Genomic DNA, 25,695 nt, shown 5'->3' on the forward strand with positions numbered 1-25,695 from the left:
TGGTTTATCCCATTTCATTGAGGGGTTTTGATCGGCCTCAAAAATGCTGGAAGCACCTAAAGAAGGAAGTCGTTCTTCCAGAGTTGTGGTTGTTTTGGTTTCCCCAATCACTGATGTGGGCACAGTAAAGATAATTGTAAATGCCTTGGAGAGGGTTCACACCTTTTAAACGGGCTGATGGCCCTACAATAGTAAAGAGTACAGTACGCTGCATAGACAGAGAGGAAAGATCTATAATTCTGTTGCAAAATGTAGCTCAGAAGTGTTGGCTGTGTGGAAACTCATGGCTACTTTTGGGTTTTACTTTAAAACTCGAGAAGCACTAACATCAGTGTTTGTTAGGATGCCTGGGTCGTCGACCCAGGGTTTTTGAGTTTTTGATATTATTTTATAATTTCTAGTTTTTGGTTTCTTTGAGTTCCGTCTTATGGCTTATGTCTCTGTCGTCTTTAGTTGCTCTGTCTCCCCTATCACCTGCATCCCCTTGTCTAGTTCGCGTCTATGTGTATCTTAAGTTCCTATATCCCCGTGTTCAGTCAGTGTTTGTGTCTGCCCTGTTCCCACGTCTCTGTTCCCTTTGTAGTGCCTGCATATGAGTCTGTGTCTTTGTTCAGTCTGTGTTATGTGTTTCCTGTTTTACTTTGAAAGTCCATGTCTGATGTTACTGTGTCTGGTTTTGCTTCCTCTTGTCTCGTTAGGCCTGATTTGCCCCAGCTGTGTTTCCCTCCTGTTACCCATTCCCTGATTGCTCCCTCTGTGTATTTAAGCCCAGTGTTTCTCTGTGTCTGTGTTGTGATCTACCGTTTATTTTGCTGTGTGTTTTGTCAATCCGCCGGTGTTAGTTTATTTTTGACCTTTTTCCCCAGTTATGTTATGTTTGAGTTCAGCATTAAAGCTGTTTTGGTTTAAGTTCTGTCTCCGGAGTCTGCACCTTGGGTCCTATTCCTGTCTGCACACAGCCACACCTAACAGAAGATCGCGACCAGAACATGGACCCAGCAGCACTCGCCCCGTCTGAAGAGCTCAGGGAGGATATAATTTATTCAGTGGATAAATTATGTGACCTGTGGCTGAATCATTCTGGGGAGGAATTTCAGCGTGCTGTAGCGAACCGGCTACAGCGACTGGTTTCTGGTCTCCCCTGGCTTTTGGACTCACTTCACCCACTCATACAGGAGTTTTTCCTTAATGAGCTTGATCTGCATCCCCCTGTTGCTACCGCTCACCTACCCAACTCGGAGAAAGATGTGCTGCCCAGCCCACCGGACTTGGAGTTGCCCGGCCCATTGGAGCCATCACCGAGGAGGAAGCGGCGGCCGCACCACCGGCGTGTCACCCCACAGCTGGACCCCGGGATGTCAAAACAACCGGCTGTGGTGAGCAAAAAGGACACATATTCCTTTTTCTTCGGGCCATGGGACTATTTATTCTGGGGCTATGTTTTTTGCATCAGCTGCTCAGCCACGGGGTCACTTAGCTGCACAGCCGTCTGTCTCCGCTGGAGGGTCCGAGGGGCCCGTTCGGCCGTCTGTCTCCGCTGGAGGGTCCGAGGGGGGGCCCGTTCGGCCGTCTGTCTCCGCTGGAGGCTCCGAGGGGGGGCCCGTTCGGCCGTCTGTCTCCGCTGGAGGCTCCGAGGGGGGGCCCGTTCGGCCGTCTGTCTCCGCTGGAGGCTCCGAGGGGGGGCCCGTTCGGCCACCTGTTTCCGCTGGAGGGTCCGAGGAACCGCTTCAGCCTCCTGTCTCCGCTGGAGGGTCCGAGGGGGCCGTTCAGCCACCACCGGCTCCTCCGCCTGGTCCGGCCTCTGCAGCTCCGCCTGGTCCGGCCTCTGCAGCTCCGCCTGGTCCAGTCTCCGAGTGTTCAGCTTCGTCTGCTCCTGAGGTCTCCATGCTGTCTGTTCCTGCACGTCCTGCACGTCCTGCTCGTCCTGCTCGTCCTGCTCGTCCTCTCCGGCCGATGACTGGACGTCATTGCTGTCATGGACGGCCCCCTGAACTACGTCGCCGTCGGTGCCTCCCGCCCGGCCGGCCTCCTGATCTGCTCGGTCGCCGTCGGTGCCTCCCGCCCGGCCGGCCTCCTGATCTGCTCGGTCGCTGTCGGTGCCTCCCGCCCAGCCGGCCTCCTGAACTGTTTTCTGGGCTCTTGGGCCGTCAGCCTCCGGGCCGGCCCCCTGAACTTTTTGTGAACTGTTTTTCCTGGCTGCCTGCGCCTGTCATGAGCCTGTTTTTGTTCTGTTGCTTTCCGGGCTCCAGTGTTTGCACTTTTTTTTGTTTCTGGCTCAATGTGTTTCATTTGTTTCGAACCCTCCATCCTGTTTCCCCCGCCGCCCACCCTGGTTGGGTTGTTTTAGTTTTTTTGCTTTTGATGTTGTGGTTTGGGCTGTCTGGAAGCCAGCCCTTAAGGGGGGGGGGGGGGGTACTGTTAGGATCCCTGGGTCGTCGACCCAGGGTTTTTGAGTTTTTGATATTATTTTTGGTTTCTTTGAGTTCCGTCTTATGGCTTATGTCTCTGTCTTCTTTAGTTGCTCTGTCTCCCCTATCACCTGCATCCCCTTGTCTAGTTCGTCTATGTGTATCTTAAGTTCCTATATCCCCGTGTTCAGTCAGTGTTTGTGTCTGCCCTGTTCCCACGTCTCTGTTCCCTTTGTAGTGCCTGCATATGAGTCTGTGTCTTTGTTCAGTCTGTGTTATGTGTTTCCTGTTTTACTTTGAAAGTCCATGTCTGATGTTAATGTGTCTGGTTTTGCTTCCTCTTGTCTCGTTAGGCCTGATTTGCCCCAGCTGTGTTTCCCTCCCGTTACCCATTCCCTGATTGCTCCCTCTGTGTATTTAAGCCCAGTGTTTCTCTGTGTCCGTGTCGCGATCTACCGTTTATTTTGCTGTGTGTTTTGTCAATCCGCCGGTGTTAGTTTATTTTTGACCTTTTCCCCCAGTTATGTTATGTTTGAGTTCAGCATTAAAGCTGTTTTGGTTTAAGTTCTGTCTCCGGAGTCTGCACCTTGGGTCCTATTCCTGTCTGCACACAGCCACACCTAACAGTGTTAGTATATGTTTGTGCTATTCATTTGCCTACAGGTTCGGACATTCACTGTCCCTGATGGCAAACATCTGGACAGGGCAAAGCAAATGGCACAAAGGAGTGTGTGATGTTTGGTGAGGCATGTGTGCCTCAATCCCTAATAACACTGGGGAAGAGGGTCTTTTACAGAAACAGTTAATAAATTGGGAGATTTAATGATAAAGTGGGAAATATATCACACACCTAAAAACTTCCTTATCTTAACAACGGGTTCTTATGAGAGAGCCGCTTGATGTAACTAAGACATATAACCTGTCTATTTCATACATTCGAGAACAGTGGGAGAATGATTTGGGTGCTGTGGTGGCAGATTTCTTTTCTCATGTATTAATCACACATTTAATCATATCACATTAGTTATAGTAATATCACTTTCTCACTTTACCATAGTAAGAGCACTCCTGTCACTAGTTTACATGCATGTGGAAAGTTAACACAGTGAGGCCAATGTAATGGGAGACATTAAACAGATAGTGAGGCTCCTTCTGCTTATCAGGGATGTAAATTCTTAGGTGAAGGCTAAGCAGAAAACAAGGTCATAATTCTCTCTGTGAGGGAGGAGTTATAGCCCCCTGTGAGAGGGGCCAACATGTGAGGTTGTGGAATGTTCATTGTCTGTGTGGGCGGTGGCCACAATCCGGAGATGGTCCCGGTGTTTCACTGGGATGCTCTCTCCACATCGCAATGTGTTTATTAAACCCACTTCAAATCAAGCTCGCTGGGTGTGTTGCAGGTTATTGTTAAATTTTCCACGACAGTGCCCAGCTGTCTGACAAAGAGTGAGATATGGCTCTTACCAGGGTCCATTCGTCTTCTATATGTTCAAGACACTCCCTAATACAATTCAAAGTGTTACACAGGTTACATTTTTCAAAAGTTAAACTAGCAAAAATATTTCCGAACATAGCCATAGACCCATTGTGTGATAGATGCAAACAGACTCCAGCTACTTCCCTTCATATGTTTTGGTCCTGTCCGAAAATTGCTCCTTTCTGGTCATCATTTTTTGAAGTCATCTCTAAAGCCTATGCCTATAACATCTCGCCTCCCCCTTGGTGACAGTTTTTGGTTGTTTCTCTGGTATTGTGACTTCTGTTCCCCCTGCCCATTTACAGAGGGTTATTGCCTTTTTGTCATTATTAGCGAGACGCCTGATTTTATTTAAATGGAAGTCTACTACTGCTCCATCACACCACCGCTGGATAACGGATGTTATGCAAAATGTCAAACTGGAAAAAATCAGATGTACTCTGAACGGATCCATCGGCAAATTCCACACAACGTGGAACCCTCTGTTAACATACGTCAACAATTTATCCGGTCTGGAACTGGAATCTTCAGTGTTTTTGTTTGCCCTAGAACAGTCCTGTAAAAACAATAGAGAGGTGAACCCCCCTCCCCCCTTTCTTTTTCTTTTTTTTGCTGTTGTTGCTGTGCTTTTTGTTTGTTTTTTTGTTTGTTTGTTTGTTTGTTTGTTTGTTTTGTTTTTTGTTTCCCTTTTCCCGTCTTGGTATTATCTGTCTTTATGATCTGTGGGATTGTTGTTTTGTGGTTTTCTGTAAAATAATAGGAATGCTATGTATGATAATTGGAAAACTACAAGTGTTAAAAAAAAAGAATTACTACTACATTGAAAGCTGTTATAGTACGCCTTAAACTCATAGACATTTGGAGATTCAAATATCCTCATTCCAAAACGTTTACTTAGTGCAACCTTTTGGTTAGTTTTGGAAAGTTTTGATAGCGATAGCATAGATGTAGGTGGCCTTCGCCAGCAACAGATCATAAAGCCGTATTAAAATAAATTTAACTTCCCCTAAATCTTCTGTTGTTAAATCTACATATTGGAAACTCAACAGCTCTTTTTTAGAGAAAGATGATGTGAAAAAGGATCTTAAAGAACTGATCTCAAACTATTGATCTATAGCTCGAGAAAAATTAAAGTTTGCAAATAACTGGGAATTATTAAAATTTGAAATTGACAAATATTTAAGGAAGGTTGGCAGCCTTAATGTGAAATCGAAAAGATTAGAGGAAGAAAAATCAATCTCTCAAATTGACACTAATTGAAGAGGATAAATTGAACCTTGCTAAATTACAAGATAAATTAGATGGCTTATACTCAGTGTTTTGCTTGTAAATAAATAACTGAAAAGTGGGACGTCCGTATTTATTCAGCCCCACTGTTCGCTTCAACAGTGCTCCGTGGGATGTTGAAGGCCTGGGAAATCTTTTTGTAGCCTAAGCCTGCTTTAAATTTTCAATAATTTTATCTCTGACCTGTCTGGTGTCTAAATCGAATCGAGAATCTGTGGCAAGATCTGAAAACTGCTGTTCACAAACCCTGTCTATGTAATCTGACTGAGCTGGAGCTGTTTTGCAAAGAAGAATGGGGAAAAATTTCAGTCTCTAGATGTGCAAAGCTGGTAGAGACATACCCTAAAAGACTGGCAGCTGTAATTGCAGAAAAAGGTGGTTCTACAAAGGTGGGGTGACCATGGCTCAGCGGTTGGGAAGCGCATCTGTAACCAGAAGGTCACCGGTTCGATCTCTCTGTCCTGGTCGTCGTGTCCTTGGGCAAGACACTTTACCCTACCGGCCAGAGGGGCCGATGGCGCGGTATAGCAGCCTCGCTTCTGTCAGTCTGCCCCAGGGCAGCTGTGGCTGCAACCTGCTTGCCTCCACCAGTGTGTGAATGTGAAAGTGAATGAATAGTGGAATTGTAAAGCGCTTCGGGTGCCTTGAAAAGCGCTATATAAATGTAATCCATTATTATCATTACAACGTATTGACTCAGGGGGCTGAATAATTACGCACTCCCCACTTTTCAGTTATTTATTTGTAAAAAAATGTGTGGAATCATGTTTGATTTTCATTACACTTCTTACGTGTACACCACCTTATGTTCGTCTTTCACGTGGAATAAAAATAAAATGGATTCATGTTTGTGGCTGTAATGTGACAAAATGTGGGAAAGTTCAAGGGGGCGTGTACAACCCTTTAAATAAAGAAGTGCTTGTGCTTCCTCTTTAAGATCTCCCGGATTACACTGAGGGTGGTATCGTGCACGTCTCCCACATATGTGCTTAATACATAATTGTTGTGTACTGGACCTGATCTGAGTATTGGTTGTTTGTTCTCAGCCCAACATAAAACAATCGGGACAAGAGGCTCAGCATGACCTCATTAAAAATGCTCCGTTTTCTTTTTCCACTTCTCTTCTTTCATATTCTTTCTGACGTCTTTTCTTGTGTAAGCTGCTAACTCTTGTGATGGACATTTCTTTATTTTATGTGTTGATCATATGTTTTGACAATATGACTTTAGTAATATCTATAGTACATTTTGTGTGGCTTTGTTTTACACATAGGAAAACATCAAATATGTATTTCACAGGTTATTCCACACACAGATGGGTATTGTGAGTGAGTTGGACTGACACTCCCAGGCACCATGAGACATTAGGCAGATAGTGAGACTCCTCCTTATCTCCAGGGAGGAGGTGTTGAGATGAAAATATTTGAAGTGCCTCAATTCTATGCTGTATATGAACTAAAATGCCATATAACCGAATAGTGTAGTATTAAGTGGACATGGCCCTGAAAAATAAAGACATTAGACTACGTGTCCTTGGGGGGTAGAAAGCTGTAGACCAGCGGTCCCCAACCTTTTTTGCACCACGGACCGGTTTATGCCTGACAATATTTTCATGGACCAGCTTTGTGAGGTAAGAGGGGCACTTGTGGATGAGCTGAAGGTATAGACCTGATGTCACTGTTTGGGTTCTTTGTCATTACAGGAGAAAGAAGTGAAAGCAGGCCGAAACCTCAGCACATGGATGACATCAACCAAAAACATCCAGCACCAGCAAGTAAAGATGAGCCAGCGGCGATCCCTGTGGAAAAGACTTTTCCTGCTATGAAGCAGATCAGAAGACGCAAGCGCGCCAACGGGGAGGAGAGAAGCTTGAGCTGTGATCAGTGTGGGAAGACCTTTACTCTGAAAGGTCATTTAAAGAGACATCACACTGGATTTAAAGCTTTCAACTGTGATCAGTGTGGAAAGTCTTTTACTCGGATTGATAGGTTAAAAAGACATCAGCGCAGCCACAGATTGGTAGCTTGAAATCACATCAGCTGATCCACACCAGTGTGAAACCATTCAGCTGTGATCAGTGTGGACAGTCTTTTGCTCACATCAGTAGCTTAAAAGAGTAAACATTTGGGTAGGGCTTGAGGGTCGACACTCCATACCAGTTGGTGGCGGTAACGCACCATTTTATTGTTTGCAAACCGCCAATAAAACTGAAGAAGAAGAAGAAGAAGCAGGGCAGCAGACGAAGAGGAAGGAGGAGTGTGCGTACTGTGCTCTTTGCTGTGTCTTTCCGCCGTTTTAAAAATGGGCACTTTTTGAAGAACCCGCATCAAAGTATTGTGGAGAAGCGTCGTGTTAAATCTAATTGATGAACGGCAATTTGTCAGGTATGTATCGCAGCTGCGAAGACGAACGTACGTTCTCCTGTTAGGTTACAGCTGGTAGGAAGGTGCGTTCAGTGTGTCTTTGTAATTTTAAGTTTCCATGTCAAACGAGATAAAACAGTTATTTCTGGATGCGCACTTATTTGCTGAGATTAACAATGTGTTTTTGTAAACCACGTGATGATTTAAGTCATTTAATCTTTACAGAACATGTGAGTGAGGCTAAAAGAGCAATATTTTTATGTTAAACTCACGTTTCTAAATGTAACTGCTTTTATTTTATTAGTTCTGACGAGGACAGCTGAGTGATGTTGTTGGTGAGCTTGGATTAAATCATCTCTAAACAAAGAACTTGTCCTCGTGGTGACTGACTTGGGGAGTGGAGGTCAGTGAGCCCATTGTCTCTGCTGGTCCGACTCCAACTACAAAGCCGGCCCGCTCGCCCCCTCCTGAGTCTGAGAGGAGATCCAGAGTAAGTCAGTTATAACTACACTGGTTGCTTAACTTCATCATTTTCTACAGGGTCTCTCTCTCTTAGCTCATTTTGGTTTGATTTCTGCCTTCTGTTTAGCCTCTCTGTTTGTCTGCCTCAGTACATTGTTTTATCATTTGAGTTACACTCTCTGTTTCCCTTCATATGAAGGTGATGTCTGTGGAGTGATCATGACCTCGTTAATAATCCTCTGTTTTCCTTTTCCACTTCTCTTTCATATTCTTTCTGACGTCTTTTCTTGTGTAAGCTGCTAACTCTTGTGATGGACATGTCTTTATTTTATGTGTTGATCATATGTTTTGACAATATCACTTTAGTAATATCTATAGTACATTTTGTGCGACTTTGTTCTACATATAGGAAAACATCAAATAAGTATTTCACAGGTTATTCCACACACAGATGGGTATTGTGAGTGAGTTGGACTGACACTCCCAGGCACCATGAGACATTAGGCAGATAGTGAGACTCCTTATCTCCAGGGAGGAGGTGTTGAGATGAAAATATTTGAAGTGCCTCAATTCTATGCTGTATATTAACTAAAATGCCATATAACCGTATAGTGTAGTATTAAGTGGACATGGCCATGAAAAATAAAGGCATTAGACTACGTGTCCTTGGGGGGTGGAAAGCTGTAGACTCTCACCCACGCTTGCCTGTGAAAAAGTAGATAACAGGGGACCATCTTCTAGTGGAGATGCATTATAACTCACCTGTGCATTAGAATAAAAGGTGTTGATTGCAGCTGACAGTGTCTGCAGACTTTGATAACTGTGACACCCTCGTGGTTAATCAGAGGCAAATCTGAGCCAGTGTGGATTTGGTTGTACAGCTCTCACACATACAACCTGAACTGCACATTGTAAGTGTGATGTTCTTCAAATTTGAACAAAGTAAAAACTAAAAAACTCACACAAGCCAAAATTTTATTCACAAGTTGAACTTTTACTACTTTTATCCCCAAAATGAGCTCATGTTGTGAAATGAGTTTTACCCCGGTTCTTTTTATTCCTCGAGCATCCAGAGATGGCTCCGGACTCAGTAGTCATTTTCACAAAATCTTTATTCATCTTCATTTAAGCATGCACTTCTAGAAGGGAAGACGAGGCCGATGTCCCTCTGCAAAAATCTTCACCCCTTTGTTAGTTACAGCCAGCTTTATAGAGGCTGTCATAAAACCCCCTACGGTGTGCTGCAAACTCTGTGTCTGTGTCTATGTGCACGAGCACATGAATGCCTACATGTGCGCGTTCCCGCGTGCCTATATGAGTGCTCGTGTGTGACTGTGTGCACATGAGTGATGTTGTGATATTTTGATACCATGGTAGCATTTACAGGATAATGTTTTGTGGTGATGTTGTGCAGAGAAACTGCTACTCAATAAGGCCCATTTACTAGTTGTTTTTCTCTTTCTCTGTGACCCAAGAATTAATGTGTAAGACTCACAGGCTGGTACCCCAAGGTCGAAAACACCACAGAGACGAGACCACTTCCTTACTCCCATCCTCCCTTTTTCTTTATCTCCTGGAAAAGGCTCGTTAAAGGCCAGGTGGTTTGTTTCAGAATTCACTAATGAAAGAACTCTGTATTCTATGTCTAGGAGTGTATTTTGCTGGGATGATCATAAATTGTAGCTGAACTGATAAACTACACAAGGGATACTTTGCTCAGAAGGCAGGAAGACGTTTCCTTATTTAGTCTGTACCGGTTTGAACTGGGAAAGCTGACACACGAACCTTTTTTTCTCTATATAAACTGCTGTGTACCAAATAAACCTTTGAGTTGATTCTGGGAAAGCAATCTGAACAGTCTCTGTATCACTTTGTTCTCCTAACTGCTCCCGATATCGTAACTAACCCAGCTGAACGGCATACCAGAGTGTTACTTTGAATAATTAGGAGTCTTATAAGGAAAGGACAAAACTCTGCTTATCGCTCACGCCTTGGAGGAAACCGGGGACGGAAATTTCCTTCAAGTGAGTGTGCGTGTGGATGTGTGTGCGTGACAGTTAAAACACTGTGGGTGTAGGTAACTCCCTAGAGGTCATAAAACCCCTCTCACTTCCAGACCACAGTTATCCAGTTACAATGTTGAAACCCCCACCCTAAAACATCCTCTGGGGAATTTCCACTCAGTGGGGGAGAAGCCTTCTACAATCTACTCCTAAGTTCACAACACAGTGAGGCCTTTATTACTTTAAGGGCAGTGTCTCTACAATAGTTCTACATTCTATGATAACACATTTCTAAACTCTAAATCAGCTAAACATTCTACACTCACTTCAAATGTTTACCACAGCATAGCGTCCCCAGGCACCTGAGACGTTTGGCAGATGGTGAAACTGTTTATCTTTGTGAGGTAAGAGGGGGCACTTATGGATGAGCTGAAGATATAGACCTGATGTCACTGTTTGGGTTCTTTGTCATTACAGGAGAAAGAAGTGAAAGCAGGCCCAAACCTCAGCACATGGATGACATCAACCAAAAACATCCAGCACCAGCAAGTAAAGATGAGCCAGCGGCGATCCCTGTGGAAAAGACTTTTCCTGCTATGAAGCAGCCCAGAAGACGCAAGCGCGCCAACAGGGAGGAGAGAAGCTTGAGCTGTGACCAGTGTGGAAAGACCTTTACTCAGAGATGCAACTTAAAATCACATCAGCTCGTCCACACGAAATTTAAAGCTTTCAACTGTGATCTGTGTGGGATGTCTTTTACTCACAGTAACAACTTAAAAAGACATCAGCTGATCCACACCGATGTGAAACCATTCAGCTGTGATCAGTGTGGAAAGTCTTTTATTCAGAAATATTATTTAAAGATACATAAGCTGATCCACAGCAGTGTGAAACCATTCAGCTGTGGTGAGTGCGGAAAGTCTTTTATTCAGAGTAACCGCTTAAAAGCACATCAGCTCGTCCACAGTGAAGTTAAACCATTCAGCTGTGATCAGTGTGGAAACACCTTTACTCAGAGATGCAGCTTAAAAGTACATCAGCGCCTCCACACTGCATTTAAAGCTTTATGCTGTGATCAGTGTGGGAAGTCTTTTACTCACAAAGGTCACTTAAAGAGACATTATAAGATCCATGTTGGAGGTAAATCATTTGTCTGTGATCAGTGTGGAAAGTCTTTTCATTATAGAGATCACTTAGAGAGACATCAGGGCGTCCACAGTGAAGTTAAACCTTTCACCTGTGATCAGTGTGGAAAGGCTTTTACTGAGATTGGTAGATTAAAAACACATCAGCTCATCCACAGTGGAGATAAACCATTCAGTTGTGATCTGTGTGGAAAGTCTTTTACTCAGATGGGCAATTTAAAAACACATCAGCTTATCCACAGTGGAGATAAACCTCTCACCTGTGATCAGTGTGGAAAGGCTTTTGCTTACGTTGGTAACTTAAAAAGACATCAGCTCATCCACAGTGGAGATAAACCTTTCAACTGTGAGCAGTGTGAACAGTCTTTTACTCACATTGCTGCCTTGAAATCACATCAGCTCACCCACTCTGGTACTAAACAATTTGTATGTGGTGACTGTGGAAAGGCTTTTACTCACATGAATGGCTTAAAATCACATCAGCTCATCCACTCTGGTGCTAAACAATTTGTATGTGGTGACTGTGGAAAGGCCTTTACTTACATGACTGGCTTAAAATCACATCAGCTCATCCACAGTGGAGATAAACCTTTCAGCTGTGAGCAGTGTGGAGAGTCTTTTACACACATTGCTGCCTTGAAATCACATCAGCTCACCCACTCTGGTACTAAACAATTTGTATGTGGTGACTGTGGAAAGGCTTTTACTCACATGACTGGCTTAAAATCACATCAGCTCATCCACTCTGGTGCTAAACAATTTGTATGTGGTCAGTGTGGAAAGGCTTTTACTTACATGACTGGCTTAAAATCACATCAGCTCACCCACTCTGGAGTTAAATCATTTGTATGTGGTCAGTGTGGAAAGTCTTTCATCCATAAAACAAATCTATTGAGGCATCAGAAAACCCACAAAGTGTCCTCCTCTGACAAGGTGATAGTTTATTAAATTTTAATGAAATGTGCAGATTGTTTCGGTGAAGTTTAATAAACTCCTTGCTATCTAAAATATAACAGGACACCGGAGTAAATTCTCGAGCATCTCACACTTCTGATAATCAGCTGTCTGCTTGACGTTTATTCAGCTGTGTAAAAACTATAACTTTAATCTCAGCCAAACCGATTTACTCAGGAACAAATAAAATACAAAAAAACCCCGAACAGTAACATTTTTAAGTTATCTAAGTGACTTATATATCATGTTTAACCTGAGTAGTGAGAGACGCCGGTGGGTTTGAAAAACGATTTGCCGGGAGTCCGGTGTTCTCACCGGTTCGCTATCGAGCTTTTGAAAAAATGTGGTGTCTTGATAAACTGAGCAGATATTTGAAGTTTACCCAGCTACATTCTCGCCTGAAAATATGTTAAACGTTTATTTTGTGACCCAGAAAGAATGATAAGAATAAAACTGACTAGCTGCCGCCATTGTTGGAAACTGAGCTGTGCTATGAATTCTGGGACACAGCTTCTCCTTCTTCTTCGGTGTTTAATGGCAGCTGTCATCCTTGTACATGCAGTGCTGCCATCTTCTGTTTCAGTCCGTTATTACACTCTTAAATCCTACTACTTATTCCTGCGTCTTTTGGGATCTTGCAAAGCTTCAAACGACGCGTCGACTATTAAATTAGTTGTCGGCGTAATCGTGACTAGTCGACTAATCGTGGCAGCCCTAGACATTACCCTGACAGGGTTCATTTGAACACAGTGGGAGAAACGGGGGTTTGAACAAAAGTTCTTCTGGATGCTGCGTCAAACTTAAAAAGCTTGAGATCAGGCTTCACAATTCAACTTGTTCCAAGTTTAGCAAGTTAAACTTCACTGGCTGTGTCCACAAACAGCATGCAGAGCAAACATTACTCCCATCATCTGATCACAAGAAAAGCAAAATGTCAGAACAGTTCACCTTCTGGATCAAACTGTCAGACCTGTTACTGTTTATTTGGCTGTTCATTGTGAGGTAATTATCAGTGTCAGTGCTGCGCCACTTCTGTTGTAACTCACATGAAATGTGTTTTAAATGGGCTCTATTGCCGTACAATATTGTGTGAGTCTGTTTTGCTCCACAAAGACACAACCCCTCCTGCAATTTATAATGTTACAGTAAAAAAAAAGGTAAATTGATAAATTTGTGTCATTTTTAAACAGGCAGTATGTGGAAAATTAAATATTTTCTTACCCATGTGTAAAGTTTTCAGTGGTCTGTGTTTTCTTACAGGATGTGAGTGTGTTTTGCTCCATGAAGAGACAAACCTACATTTTTTTTATGTTGCAGTAAAAATATTTTTATTGTAAGTCATAAATTGTAGTCATTTTATCTAGACAGTATGTAAAAGATTAACTGAATCCTATGAAAAATAAAATGTAGAAAGATGTGATGTATCTTTCCGGGGGTTTTTTCTGAATAATTACACACTGCTTAAAATTAATTGCAGTATAAATTTTTTTTTCTTCCTCTGTAAGAAACTGACTTGCTGTCCCTTTGTTCCCGTGTACCTAAGTAATTGTGGGTAATATCTTGATGCATGCTCAATCATCCAGGTAAGGAAATCCCAGAAGTTGATTCTGTTCATCTGGACGTAGCGTTTTCAGTGGGACAAACGTTTCGTAACTCATCCCAGAGACTTCTTCAGTCTCAGCTGACTGCAGGTTTCTCCAATCTTATAAAGAGTATGTTTGCATACTAATGAACAATGGGCTGTTAATCATTAATACAGGGAGTGCAGAATTATTAGGCAAGTTGTATTTTTGAGGAATAATTTTATTATTGAACAACAACCATGTTCTCAATGAACCCAAAAAACTCATTAATATCAAAGCTGAATGTTTTTGGAAGTAGTTTTTAGTTTTAGCTATTTTAGGGGGATATCTGTGTGTGCAGGTGACTATTACTGTGCATAATTATTAGGCAACTTAACAAAAAACAAATATATACCCATTTCAATTATTTATTTTTACCAGTGAAACCAATATAATTTCAATTCAATTTTATTTATATAGCGCCAAATCACAACAAAAGTCGCCTCAAGGCGCTTCATAGATACAGAGAATGGTAAATGGCCTGTATTTATATAGCGCTTTACTAGTCCCTAAGGACCCCAAAGCGCTTTACATATCCAGTCATCCACCCATTCACACACACATTCACACACTGGTGATGGCAAGCTACATTGTAGCCACAGCCACCCTGGGGCGCACTGACAGAGGCGAGGCTGCCGGACACTGGCGCCACCGGGCCCTCTGACCACCACCAGTAGGCAACGGGTGAAGTGTCTTGCCCAAGGACACAACGACCGAGACTGTCCAAGCCGGGGCTCGAACCGGCAACCTTCCGATTACAAGGCGAACTCCCAACTCTTGAGCCACGATCGCCCAACAATCATATGACCCCCTATGAGCAAGCACTTTGGCGACAGTGGGAAGGAAAAACTCCCTTTTAACAGGAAGAAACCTCCGGCAGAACAAGGCTCAGGGAGGGGCGGGGCCATCTGCTGCGACCGGTTGGGGTGAGAGAATGAAGACAGGATAAAGACATGCTGTGGAAGAGAGACAGGGGTTAATAACAGATATGATTCAATGCAGAGAGGTCTGTTAACACATAGTGAGTGAGAAAGGTGACTGGAAAGGAAAAACTCAATGCATCATGGGAATCCCCGGCAGCCTACATCTATTGCAGCATAACTAAGGGAGGATTCAGGGTCACCTGGTCCAGCCCTAACCATATGCTTTATCAAAAAGGAAAGTTTGAAGCCTAATCTTAAAAGTAGAGATAGTGTCTGTCTCCTGAATCCAAACTGGAAGCTGGTTCCACAGAAGAGGGGCCTGAAAACTGAAGGCTCTGCCTCTCATTCTACTTTTAAATACTCTAGGAACAACAAGTAGGCCTGCAGAGTGAGAGCGAAGTGCTCTAATAGGGTGATATGGTACTACAAGGTCATTAAGATAAGATGGGGCCTGATTATTTAAGACCTTGTAAGTGAGGAGCAGGATTTTGAATTCAATTCTGGATTTAACAGGAAGCTAATGAAGGGAAGACAATACAGAAGAAATCTGCTCTCTCTTTCTAGTCCCTGTCAGGACTCTTGCTGCAGCATTTTGGATTAGCTGAAGGCTTTTCAGTGAGTTTTTAGGACTTCCTGATAATAATGAATTACAGTCGTCCAGCCTGGAAGTAATAAAAGCATGAACTAGTTTTTCAGCATCACTCTGAGACAGGATATTTCTCATTTTAGAGATGTTGCGCAAATGGAAGAACGCAGTCTTACATGTTTGTTTAATATGTGCGTTGAAGGACATGTCCTGGTCAAAAATGACTCCAAGGTTCCTCACAGTGTTACTGGAGGCCAAGGTAATGCCATCCAGAGTAAGAATCTGGTTAGATACCATATTTCTAAGATTTTCAGGGCCGAGTACAATAACCTCAGTTTTATCTGAATTAAGAAGCAGAAAGTTAGCGGCCATCCAGGTCTTTATATCTTTAAGACATTCCTGCAGTTTAACTAATTGGTGTGTGTTATCTGGCTTCATGGACAGATAGAGCTGGGTGTCATCGGCATAGCAGTGTAAATGTATGCTATGTCTTCTAATGATACTGCCTAAGGGAAGCATGTATAATGTAAACAGAATTGGTCCTAGCACTGAACCCTGTGGAACTCCATAATTAACCTCAGTGTGTGAAGAGGACTCTCCATTTACATGCACAAATTGGAGTCTATTAGATAGATATGATACAAACCACTGCAGCACAGTACCTGTAATACCTACAGCATGTTCTAATCGCTCTAATAGGATATTATGGTCAACAGTATCGAATGCTGCACTGAGGTCTAGCAGGACAAGCACAGAGATGAGTCCACTGTCAGAGGCCATAAGAAGATCATTTGTAACCTTCACTAAAGCTGTTTCTGTGCTGTGCTGAGCTCTGAAACCTGACTGAAACTCTTCAAATAAACCATTCCTCTGCAGATGATCTGTTAGCTGTTTGACAACTACTCTTTCAAGGATTTTTGATATGAAAGGAAGGTTGGAGATTGGCCTATAATTAGCTAAGACTGCTGGGTCTAGAGATGGCTTTTTGAGTAAAGGTTTAACTACAGCTAGCTTGAAGGCCTGTGGTACATAGCCGATCATTAGAGATAGGTTGATCATATTTAAGATCGAAGAATTAATTAATGGCAGGACTTCTTTGAGCAGTTTTGTAGGAATGGGGTCTAAAAGACACGTTGATGGTTTGGAGGAAGTAATTATTGAAGTTAACTCAGAAAGATCAATTAGAGAAAAAGAGTCTAACTTAACATCAATGGTACTACGAGTAGCTGTAGATAATATTACATCTGTGGGATGATTACTGGTAATTTTTTCTCTAATGATAAAAAATCTATTTGTGAAGAAGTTCATGAAGTCATTAATAATTAATGTTAAAGGGATGGTTGGCTCAAAAGAGCTCTGACTTTTGTCAGCCTGGCTACAGTGCTGAAGAGGAACCTGGGGTTGTTCTTATTTTCTTCAATCAGTGATGAATAGTAAGATGCTCTGGCTTTGCGGAGGGCTTTCTTATAAAGCAGCAAACTATTTCTCCAGGCAAAATTATGATCTTCTAAATTTGTGACACGCCATTTCCTCTCCAGATTACGAGTCATCTGCTTTAGGCTACGTGTTTGAGAATTATACCACGGAGTCAGGTACTTCTGATTAGAGACCTTAGTTTTCACAGGAGCTACAGTATCCAGAGTCGTACGTAGTGAGGAGGTGAAATTATTAATAAGATAATCGACCTCTGTTGGGGTAGCGTTCAGATTGCTGCTCTGCTCTGTGTTGGTACAGGGCATTGAAGATGATAACAGTGGGTGGATTATATTCTTAAACTTAGTTACAGCACTTTCAGAGAGACATCTACTTTGATAAAGTAGGGGGGGGTGCCCAGCAGGCACCAACCACCTTGCAACTGCAGCTCAATGAAGCAGCTTCGGCAATGGAGATGCTGAACATGGTCCATTTGGACTCAATGTCCCCAGTCTCCCTCGGAATGCTGTTGAAGCTCTGCCGGAGGTGTGCGTTGAAGATCTCGCGGACTGGGGCCTCTGCTAGACGTTCCCCAGCACACCCTCACTACACGTTTAGGTGCACCAGGTCTGTCCAGCGTCCTCCCCCGCCACCTGATCTAACTCACCACCAATTGGTGATCAGTTGACACCTCAACCCCTCTCTTTACTCGAGTGTCCAGAACATATGGTCGCAGGTCTAGTGACACGATTACAAAATCGATCATCGACCTGTGGCCTAGAGTGTCCTGATGCCGCGTGCACTTATGGACACTCTTTGGTTCGAACAAGGTGTTCGTTATGGCCAAACTGTGATTGTCACAGAAGTCCAATAACAAAACACCGCTCAGGTTCAGGTCAGGAAGGCCATTCCTCCCAATCACGCCCCTCCAGGTCTCACTGTCGTTACCCACGTGAGCACTGAAGTCTCCCAGCAGGACAACAGAGTCTCCGGGTGGGGCACCTTCCAGCACCCCCCCCAGGGACTCTAAGAAGGCTGGGTACTCTGAACTACCACTCGGCGCATAAGCGCAGATGACAGTCAGGACCCGTTCCCCGACCCTAAGGCGCAGGGAACAAACCCTCTCATCCACCGGGAAGAACCCCAACGTACCGGCAGCAAGCCGAGGGGATATTAGAATACCCACCCTAGCCCGCCACCTCTCACCAGGAGCAACTCCAGACTGAGACAGAGTCCAGCCCCTCTCCAGGAGACTGGTTCCAGAGCCCAAGCCATGCGTAGAGGTGAGCCCGACTATATCTAGCCGGTACCTCTCAACCTCACGCACTAACTCAGGCTCTTTCCCCACCAGAGAGGTGACATTCCATGTCCCAATTGCCAGTTTTAGCAGCTGGGGATCAGTCCGCCAGGGCCACCCGGCACACCATGCACCTGACCCCTATGGTACCTCCTGCGGGTGGTGGGCCTGTGGGAGGATAGGCCCATGTCCCCTTTTCGGGCTGTGCCAGGCTGGGCCCCATGGACTAAGGCCCGGCCACCAGACGCTCGTCTTCTGGCACCCTCCCCAGGCCCGAAGGGCATATTTTTTTAATTTCTTTGTCAATTTGTGTACTTTCTTTTTTTTTAATGCTAGGGGTCTTCAAAACTATTTTAAACATAAAGCCAATTTTAACACAAAGCTAGAAAATGATCATTTATTTTTGACGGTGATGAAAAAAAAATCTAGCTGGTTAAATAAATTTCCAAATGCCAAATTATTACTAGGTCGAGACTTTAACTGTATTATGGATGCTGAAATAGATAAATTTCCTCCAGGACATTCGAACAGAATTAATACTACATTGGGAGGGGGGGGGGGGGCGCTTGAGCATAGGTCGTAAGTAGTCGTGTCTTCCACAGCTCCCGCTTTAATATATTAAATTCATTCATTCTGCACCTTGCAACTGACTGAACTTCGTTTGAACATTTAGTAGGTGACTTTATTATCCTATGAGTGGATGAATGCCTCCTCAACTGCCCAAACGACAGGGTGGGAAAGCCACAGCGCGGGGCGATTCAAACTCCTCGGCCAGTACAGAAACAGATGCTAAAGCTAACAGCATGGATGCGCTAGCAAATGCGGTTACGGCGGTACAAGCCTCTATCAACTCGTTTCGGGAGGAGAACCGGGCATCTATTGCTTCTCTACATTCAATCCTGAGTGGGTACGGCCAACGAATTACCGATATGGAAGAAGGAATGAATGAGTTCGACAAGAGACTGAGCAGCATGAAGACCTCCCAATCCTTGCTTGTTAAAGAGAATGAGGCTTTAAGAGAGAAGGTGGCTGTTGGGTCTGTGTTTTCACAAGGCCCGCTGGTTTAGAGACTTATTTGTCATGAAGAAAACAAGACAGTCAGCGATCAATCGATTTACATGCAAGGGAGGCCTAGTCGGTGTCTACCACAAAATGACCCCAAATCCGGCCTCTGCTTGCTGCCTTTTTTTGGGAAAACAGTTGACACAAAACAATAGTATCTCCCCTCATAAACCCCACTTGGTTACAAAGACAATGCACTTTATGTATGTGTGTGTGTGTGTGTGCAGGTAAGAATGTGTGTATGTGCGTACGAATGTGCGTGTGTATGTGTGTGTAAACATCTGTATGCATGCGAGAATGTGTGTGTGACCTCCTGCTGACCAAAAGGGTTATAAAAGCAGGAAGCAACATCACAAGAAACAGATCTTCACAAGGATGTGCTTGTGATTACCCCCCCCCCCCCCCCGAACCTCGAGAAGCTGGGGAGGGGGACTAATGAATTCCTTTCATCACAGAGTTAAAACAATGTAAAGATGGTAAGCATAAAAATTACAACATTTAACAATTCACTTCAACAGTGGCATACTTGGAAAACTACACCAGATGGCAGAATATACGCATTGTGAGGATACCAGAGAATGCGGAGGGCCCACGACCAACGGAATTCATCACCAAACTACTCTTTGATGTGCTTGGTGAGAACAACTTTGAGAGACCGCCATCGGTGGATAGAGGCCACAGGAGTTTGGCTTCTAAACCAGTAGATGGCGACAACAGATCACGTCCGTTCATTGTCAGACTCCACCACTTCCAAACCAGAGAGCTTATCCTACGCCTTGTCAGACAGAAGGGCCCACTCCTATTCAACGGATCGAGATTCCACATATTTCCTGACTACAGCCCAGAAGTCAACAAACGACGTGCGGCCTTCTCCGAGTCCAAAAGGAAGCTCCACGCTGCGAAGGTCAGGTTCGGTCTCTTCTACCCAGCCACTCTGCAGTTCACACACAACGGGAAACGCTTGAGGTTTACCAACCCTGTAGAGGCGCTGACCTACATTAATAATAATATCACTATTGATAACGGACGCCCGGCCTCGCACCCTGCAGAGACTGGTGACCGAGGTAATGGTAACGATTGGGTTGATTACATTGAAGATCACTTCACAGAAGGTGGCATCATTAGACATGGCTACTCTGTCAAACTTTGAATATTTCTTTACTCTTAATGTGTGCTGTTATCATTGGTCATAGTGGCAATGAACATTTTATATTTGATGGTGAACATCTTCTTAAATGTTCAACTTTTTTTTTCTTTTCTTCTTTACTGATGTTATTGCCCTTTTTTTCTTTTTCAAATTATGAAAGGATGTTACAGTTTGTTCAATACCCTGTTGAAGTTTTTTTTTTTTTTTTGGGGGGGGGTAGCCTTTTTAAGGCCCGTTCATGTGTTATGTGTTGTTTTGGTGTGGCATTTGCTTTGTATTCACCGTGTGCACCTACTGTGCTTTTTATCGCTTAAATTGGGCAAACATCTATATTTTTGAATTACATGGTTCTGACAAAGAGTAAATTGGACCCTGTCACAGATAATGCTGACATAAAAATTATAAGTTGGAATGTGAAGGGTATGAACATGTTGGCCCCCCTGTGAGAGGGGCCAACATGTGAGGTTGTGGAATGTTCTTTGTCTGTGTGTCTGTATATAAGATGTAAGGACGGTGGCCACAATCCGGAGGTGGTCCTGGTGTTTCACTGGGATGCTCTCTCCACATCGCAATGTGTTTATTAAACCCACTTCAAATCAAGCTTGCTGGGTGTGTTGCAGGTTATTGTTAAATTTTCCACGACAGTGCCCAGCTGTCTGACGAAGAGTGAGATATGGCTCTTACCAGGGTCCATTTGTCTTCTATATGTTCAAGACACTCCCTAATACAATTCAAAGTGTTACACAGGTTACATTTTTCAAAAGTTAAACTAGCAAAAATATTTCCGAACATAGCCATAGACCCATCGTGTGATAGATGCAAACAGACTCCAGCTACTTCCCTTCATATGTATTGGTCCTGTTCGAAAATTGCTCCTTTCTGGTCATCATTTTTTGAAGTCATCTCTAAGGCCTATGCCTATAACATCTCGCCTCCCCCTTGGTGACAATTTTTGGTTGTTTCTCTGGTATTGTGACTTCTGTTCCCCCTGCCCATTTACAGAGGGTCATTGCGTTTTTGTCATTATTAGCGAGACGCCTGATTTTATTTAAATGGAAGTCTACTACTGCTCCATCACACCACCGCTGGATAACGGATGTTATGCAAAATGTCAAACTGGAAAAAATCAGATGTACTCTGGACGGATCCATCGGCAAATTTCACACAACATGGGACCCTCTGTTAACATACGTCAACAATTTATTCTTTTTTTTTTTGCTGTTGTTGCTGTGCTTTTTGTTTGTTTGTTTTTTTGTTTGTTTGTTTAGTGTTTTTGTTCCCTTTTCCTGTCTTGGTATTATCTGTCTTTATGATCTGTGCACTGTAAAAACTGTGATTGGGGTTAATTAGAATCTAATAGGAGATTAATGGTAATTATTACTCAGTAAAAACGTGTATGAGTAGTTTTAATCAAATCTAAGCAAAATTCAACAATTTTGAGATGTTCAGTTATTTAAATTTACACAGTTTTGTTTGGGGTAAATTCAGCAATGGTTTGTTGAGTAGATTTAAAAAAAATGTTTGAGTACTAAAAAAATTTAAGAAATCTAATAGATTTAACTGATGAAAGCATTTTCATTTTAATCATTGTACACTTCCGCCCATAATCCTTTGTGCCACGTGCAGGACACACGCGCTTCATGAGTGGACGTCTCCATTTTGTCAGAGGTAAGACTTCTTAATTTGTTCAAATATAAGACACGGTTTAAACAATAACGTATATTGGTTTTGAGTAAAGGTTTTAAAGAGTATGATACGTCGAAATTTTATTAATAATCATCCCTGTAATAATAGTATCGTATTTTTACACAAATGGCAGTTAGTGGACTGCTAGCACAAGGTCACTTTCCAAGCCTTCACGACTGTGTTACTGAACAGCTTTAACTAACCACATGTTTTACCGTATTAAAAAATATCAACGGTATATTCCGATGAGTTTTAACGTCTTTCATCCACGTTTAAAAGTTCATGAAAAGGTTTTGCGGTCAGTTGTGAGTGATTTTGTCAGCCACAGTCAGTTTTTCGAACTCCAGTTTCCAATAATGTCGGCCGCTACTAAGTTTTAAAATTACTCTTAGTAATCTTTCTGGGTCACAAAATAAACTTTTAACATATTTTCAGGCGCGAAAGTAGCTGTGTAAACATCAAATATCTGCTCTGTTTATCAAGATATCGCATGTTTGCAAAAGTGCTTCGACGTTTTCGGAGCATCTGCTACCCACCAGCTTGATAGCAAGCCGGGAGCTCGAGGGTCACTGAAGCCGCTGAGAACAGCACAACTCCCGGCACATCATTTTCAGATCACCGCGGGGTTTCGCTACTCAGTTTAAACGTAATGTATAAGTCACTTAGACAACCTAAAAATGTTATTGTTTGGTTTTTTTCAGTGTTTTATTTGTTCGTGAGTAAATCGGTTTGGCTGAGATTAATGATAATGTTGCTTTCCTTTCAGGTAATGGAAGATCCCTCAACTTAAATTCACCTGATCAGCATGTAGACTGTGCATTATAAAGTAAGTTGTGATAACATGTTATATTAAATTAAACTAATGGTTTTGAAATTGAAGCGGCATGAAATTACCAAGTTGACCCCACTTAATCTAACTTATTTGTTTTTGTAAAAACAATAAGTAGAAAATAATTGCTTATTATTTGTAGGATTTTTTTCTTCTTCTCTATAATCTCAACATCAAATGTGTATAGATACCCATGCTCTTACATTTGTCATGAAAAACTATTTAGATTCTTAGATATATATTTTTCCATCACTTTAGGACCTGGCAAATGGGATGGCAGTGTAAGATATGCAAATCTTTTTCTACTACAAAGGGGAATCTTCTACGTCATTACAGATTACAACACGCAACATTTGGTCGTGGACAGCACCAGCCATGTCTGTATGGCAGTTGTCCTTGCACATTTAAAACACAAGGAGCCCTTCGCACACATTTGTCCAGATACCATACCGCTGAAGAGAGTCCAAGGCCTGGAGTGATCACTGCATTTAAGTGTTTGGCTTGCACTGCTTTTTGCTCTACTCAGAAGGACTATTTTCAGCATATAGGAAATCACTTGAAGAGACACGAAACTGTATTTTGCGTTTTTAATGGATGTGACTTTCACACAAATATATACAATACATTTCTAAAGCACAAAGGCAGGAGACATACATGTTGTTCCTTAACTGATTTTAAGAAAGAAGTCTTGGAAAGTCATCCTAGTCAGAACACTGACCATTCTGATGTCCCTGAACTCAACAGTGATGAATGCTCTAGTGATGTTGATCCAGAAAGTGCATCTCGTACTGTTCTTCAAGGACTTGGCTTACTTCTACTCAAGTTAGAAAGCACTTACAATGTTTCAGTGAGGTGCATTAATGCTTTGGTTGAAGATCTCTTCTATATTTCTTCTTCAGCATCTGTGGAGGCGGTTAAAAATATAATTGATTCAGCACTGAAATCTAACAAATGCACAGTTGACCACACTATCATAAAGGACTTGGCTGAACAGTTGTGCAGCTCTCATCCCATTAGCAGAGCTCTTGGAGCAGGCGGGCCACTTGGTTCAGCTTTCAAGAGAAATAAGTATTTTAAGGAGCATTTCCAGTTTGTGGATCCTATTGAATATATTCTTGATGCTGAACAAAAAAAGAGCTTTCAATATGTACCAGTTCTAAAGACTTTGCAAGAAGTACTGAAGAACAAAGATATTGCAGTGGAAGCCTTTTCGAGGTGCTCAAGTAGCACTGGGCATTTTGAGTCCATTTTTGATGGTACGTGTTTTAAGGACAATGACTTTTATGCTGTAGAAGAAACAAGACTCTCTATAATAATTTATGTTGATGAATTTGAGGTGTGTAACCCATTAGGAACCTCTCGAAAAAAACATAAAATAACTGCAGTTTATTGGGTTTTGGCCAATTTGCCATTGAGATTACAGTCTGCCTTAACATCAATACAACTAGCTTTACTTTGCAAATCTGTTGATGTGAAACAGTTTGAATACAAAGTAGTATTGGATCCACTTTTGAAAGATCTTGTCACTTTTGAACAGGAGGGGGTTTTTATTTCATGTTTAGGGAGAAATATTAAAGGTGCCCTACACTGTGTTGTAGCTGATAACCTTGGTGCTCATGCAATTAGTGGACTTGTTGAAAGTTTTAACGGGCCATATGTTTGTAGATTTTGCCTTGGACATTCTTCAGAGTACCAGACATATGAAGTACGGTCTGGGGTCTTCCCACTTCGAAAAAACGATGACTATGATTTACACGTACAAGCTGTCAAAGAAAATCCAAATTTAGTGCCTCATTTTGGCTTAAAGCGGTCATGTCCATTAACTGATCAACTTAATAATTTTCACTTTGTGTCTGGATACCCACCAGATGTCCTTCATGACCTTTTTGAGGGAATAGTGCCAAGAGAGTTAGCATTGTGTTTTCAAGTTTTTTTGAAGAAGCACTACTTCAGTTTGACTGAACTGAATAATATAATCACATGTTTTCCATATAAGGGCTCAGACAAATTGAACAGTCCACAAGCAATCCCTTCAAATTTTGCTGGTCGCAAAACTGTGGGAGGAAATGCTCATGAAAACTGGGCCCTAATACGTTTGTTGCCTCTCCTTGTTGGTTTACGTGTACCTGAAGATGATCCTGTTTGGCAACTTCTTCTGACTTTGAAGGACATTGTTGAGTTAGTGGTTGCCCCTGTTCACACAACACAAAGTATTGCCTACCTTGAATTTAAAATATCTGAACATCGTGTCAGATATTTGGAAGTTTTTCCTGATCAAAGGCTCACACCAAAACACCATTTTTTGGAGCACTACCCTGCTGTAATAGAAAAATATGGGCCATTGGTTGGAGTATGGACAATGCGCTTTGAGGCGAAACACAGATTTTTCAAGCAAGTTGTGAGACACACTAACAATTTCAAAAATGTGTTGCTGACCCTTTCTACAAGGCATCAAATGATGATGGCATACCACATGCAATCAAAAGAGGTGAAACCTGCCCTGCTTGTCACAAAAATATCCAGAATGCCTGTAGATGTGCTGCATCCAGACATACAGGCAGATTTAAGAGCAAGATCACCATCTCTGACTTGTGTGCAGCTTGCCACCACTGTCACCTACAGTGGAACAAGATACACTGCTGGGATGATCCTGTCTAATGGTTCAACATGTGGACTACCAGACTTTGCTGAGATAATACAGATAGTCGTTTTGGACAATTGTGTATATTTCATTGTGAAGTTACTTGCTGCATGGTATGTAGAGCATCTGAGATCTTTTCAACTGGAGGACACTGGCAAGATCAGTCTTTTGGAGCAGCAGAAACTTGGTGACATGTGGCCCTTGGCTTCTTACAATGTGGGAAGAAAACGCTTGGTAACCCTGAAACGTTACATCTGCTGTGAATAATAGGTAAAAAAAACAAAACGACAACAACAAAAACTTGATAACATGTACATCTCCCAAGTATTTGTTATTTGCAACATTTGGTGTGTTGAAGTGTGCTTTTTGTTTTATAGTTTTATATCTCAA

At 42.6% G+C, this 25,695-nt stretch overlaps 2 protein-coding genes and 1 long non-coding RNA gene across 4 annotated transcripts in view; 2 read left to right on the forward strand and 1 right to left on the reverse strand.

Annotated features, from left to right (window-relative positions):
- Positions 1 to 25,695, reverse strand: part of LOC143420382 (uncharacterized) — a 118,234-nt gene that overhangs the window by 45,334 nt on the left and 47,205 nt on the right. The gene's annotated exons all lie outside the window — the stretch shown is intronic.
- Positions 7,120 to 13,519, forward strand: LOC112435291 (uncharacterized). Of its 2 annotated transcripts, none has more exons than XM_024803650.2 (3): positions 7,120 to 7,618; positions 7,840 to 8,025; positions 10,478 to 13,519. In XM_024803650.2, the coding sequence occupies exon 3, from the start codon at positions 10,513 to 10,515 to the stop codon at positions 12,091 to 12,093; it is 1,581 nt and encodes a 526-aa protein (XP_024659418.2). In that variant the 5' UTR covers positions 7,120 to 7,618; positions 7,840 to 8,025; positions 10,478 to 10,512; the 3' UTR covers positions 12,094 to 13,519. The 2 variants fall into 2 exon arrangements, with proteins under 2 accessions (XP_024659418.2, XP_024659417.2); XM_024803649.2 differs by having other exon boundaries at positions 7,127 to 7,556.
- On the forward strand, positions 22,330 to 23,295 carry LOC143420401 (uncharacterized). Its single transcript, XR_013100211.1, has 3 exons — positions 22,330 to 22,481; positions 22,602 to 22,661; positions 22,923 to 23,295. It is a non-coding gene; the product is annotated as an uncharacterized LOC143420401 (long non-coding RNA).

Source organism: Maylandia zebra, linkage group LG9, assembly GCF_041146795.1.
Source record: "Maylandia zebra isolate NMK-2024a linkage group LG9, Mzebra_GT3a, whole genome shotgun sequence".
NCBI classification, from domain to species: Eukaryota; Metazoa; Chordata; class Actinopteri; order Cichliformes; family Cichlidae; genus Maylandia; species Maylandia zebra.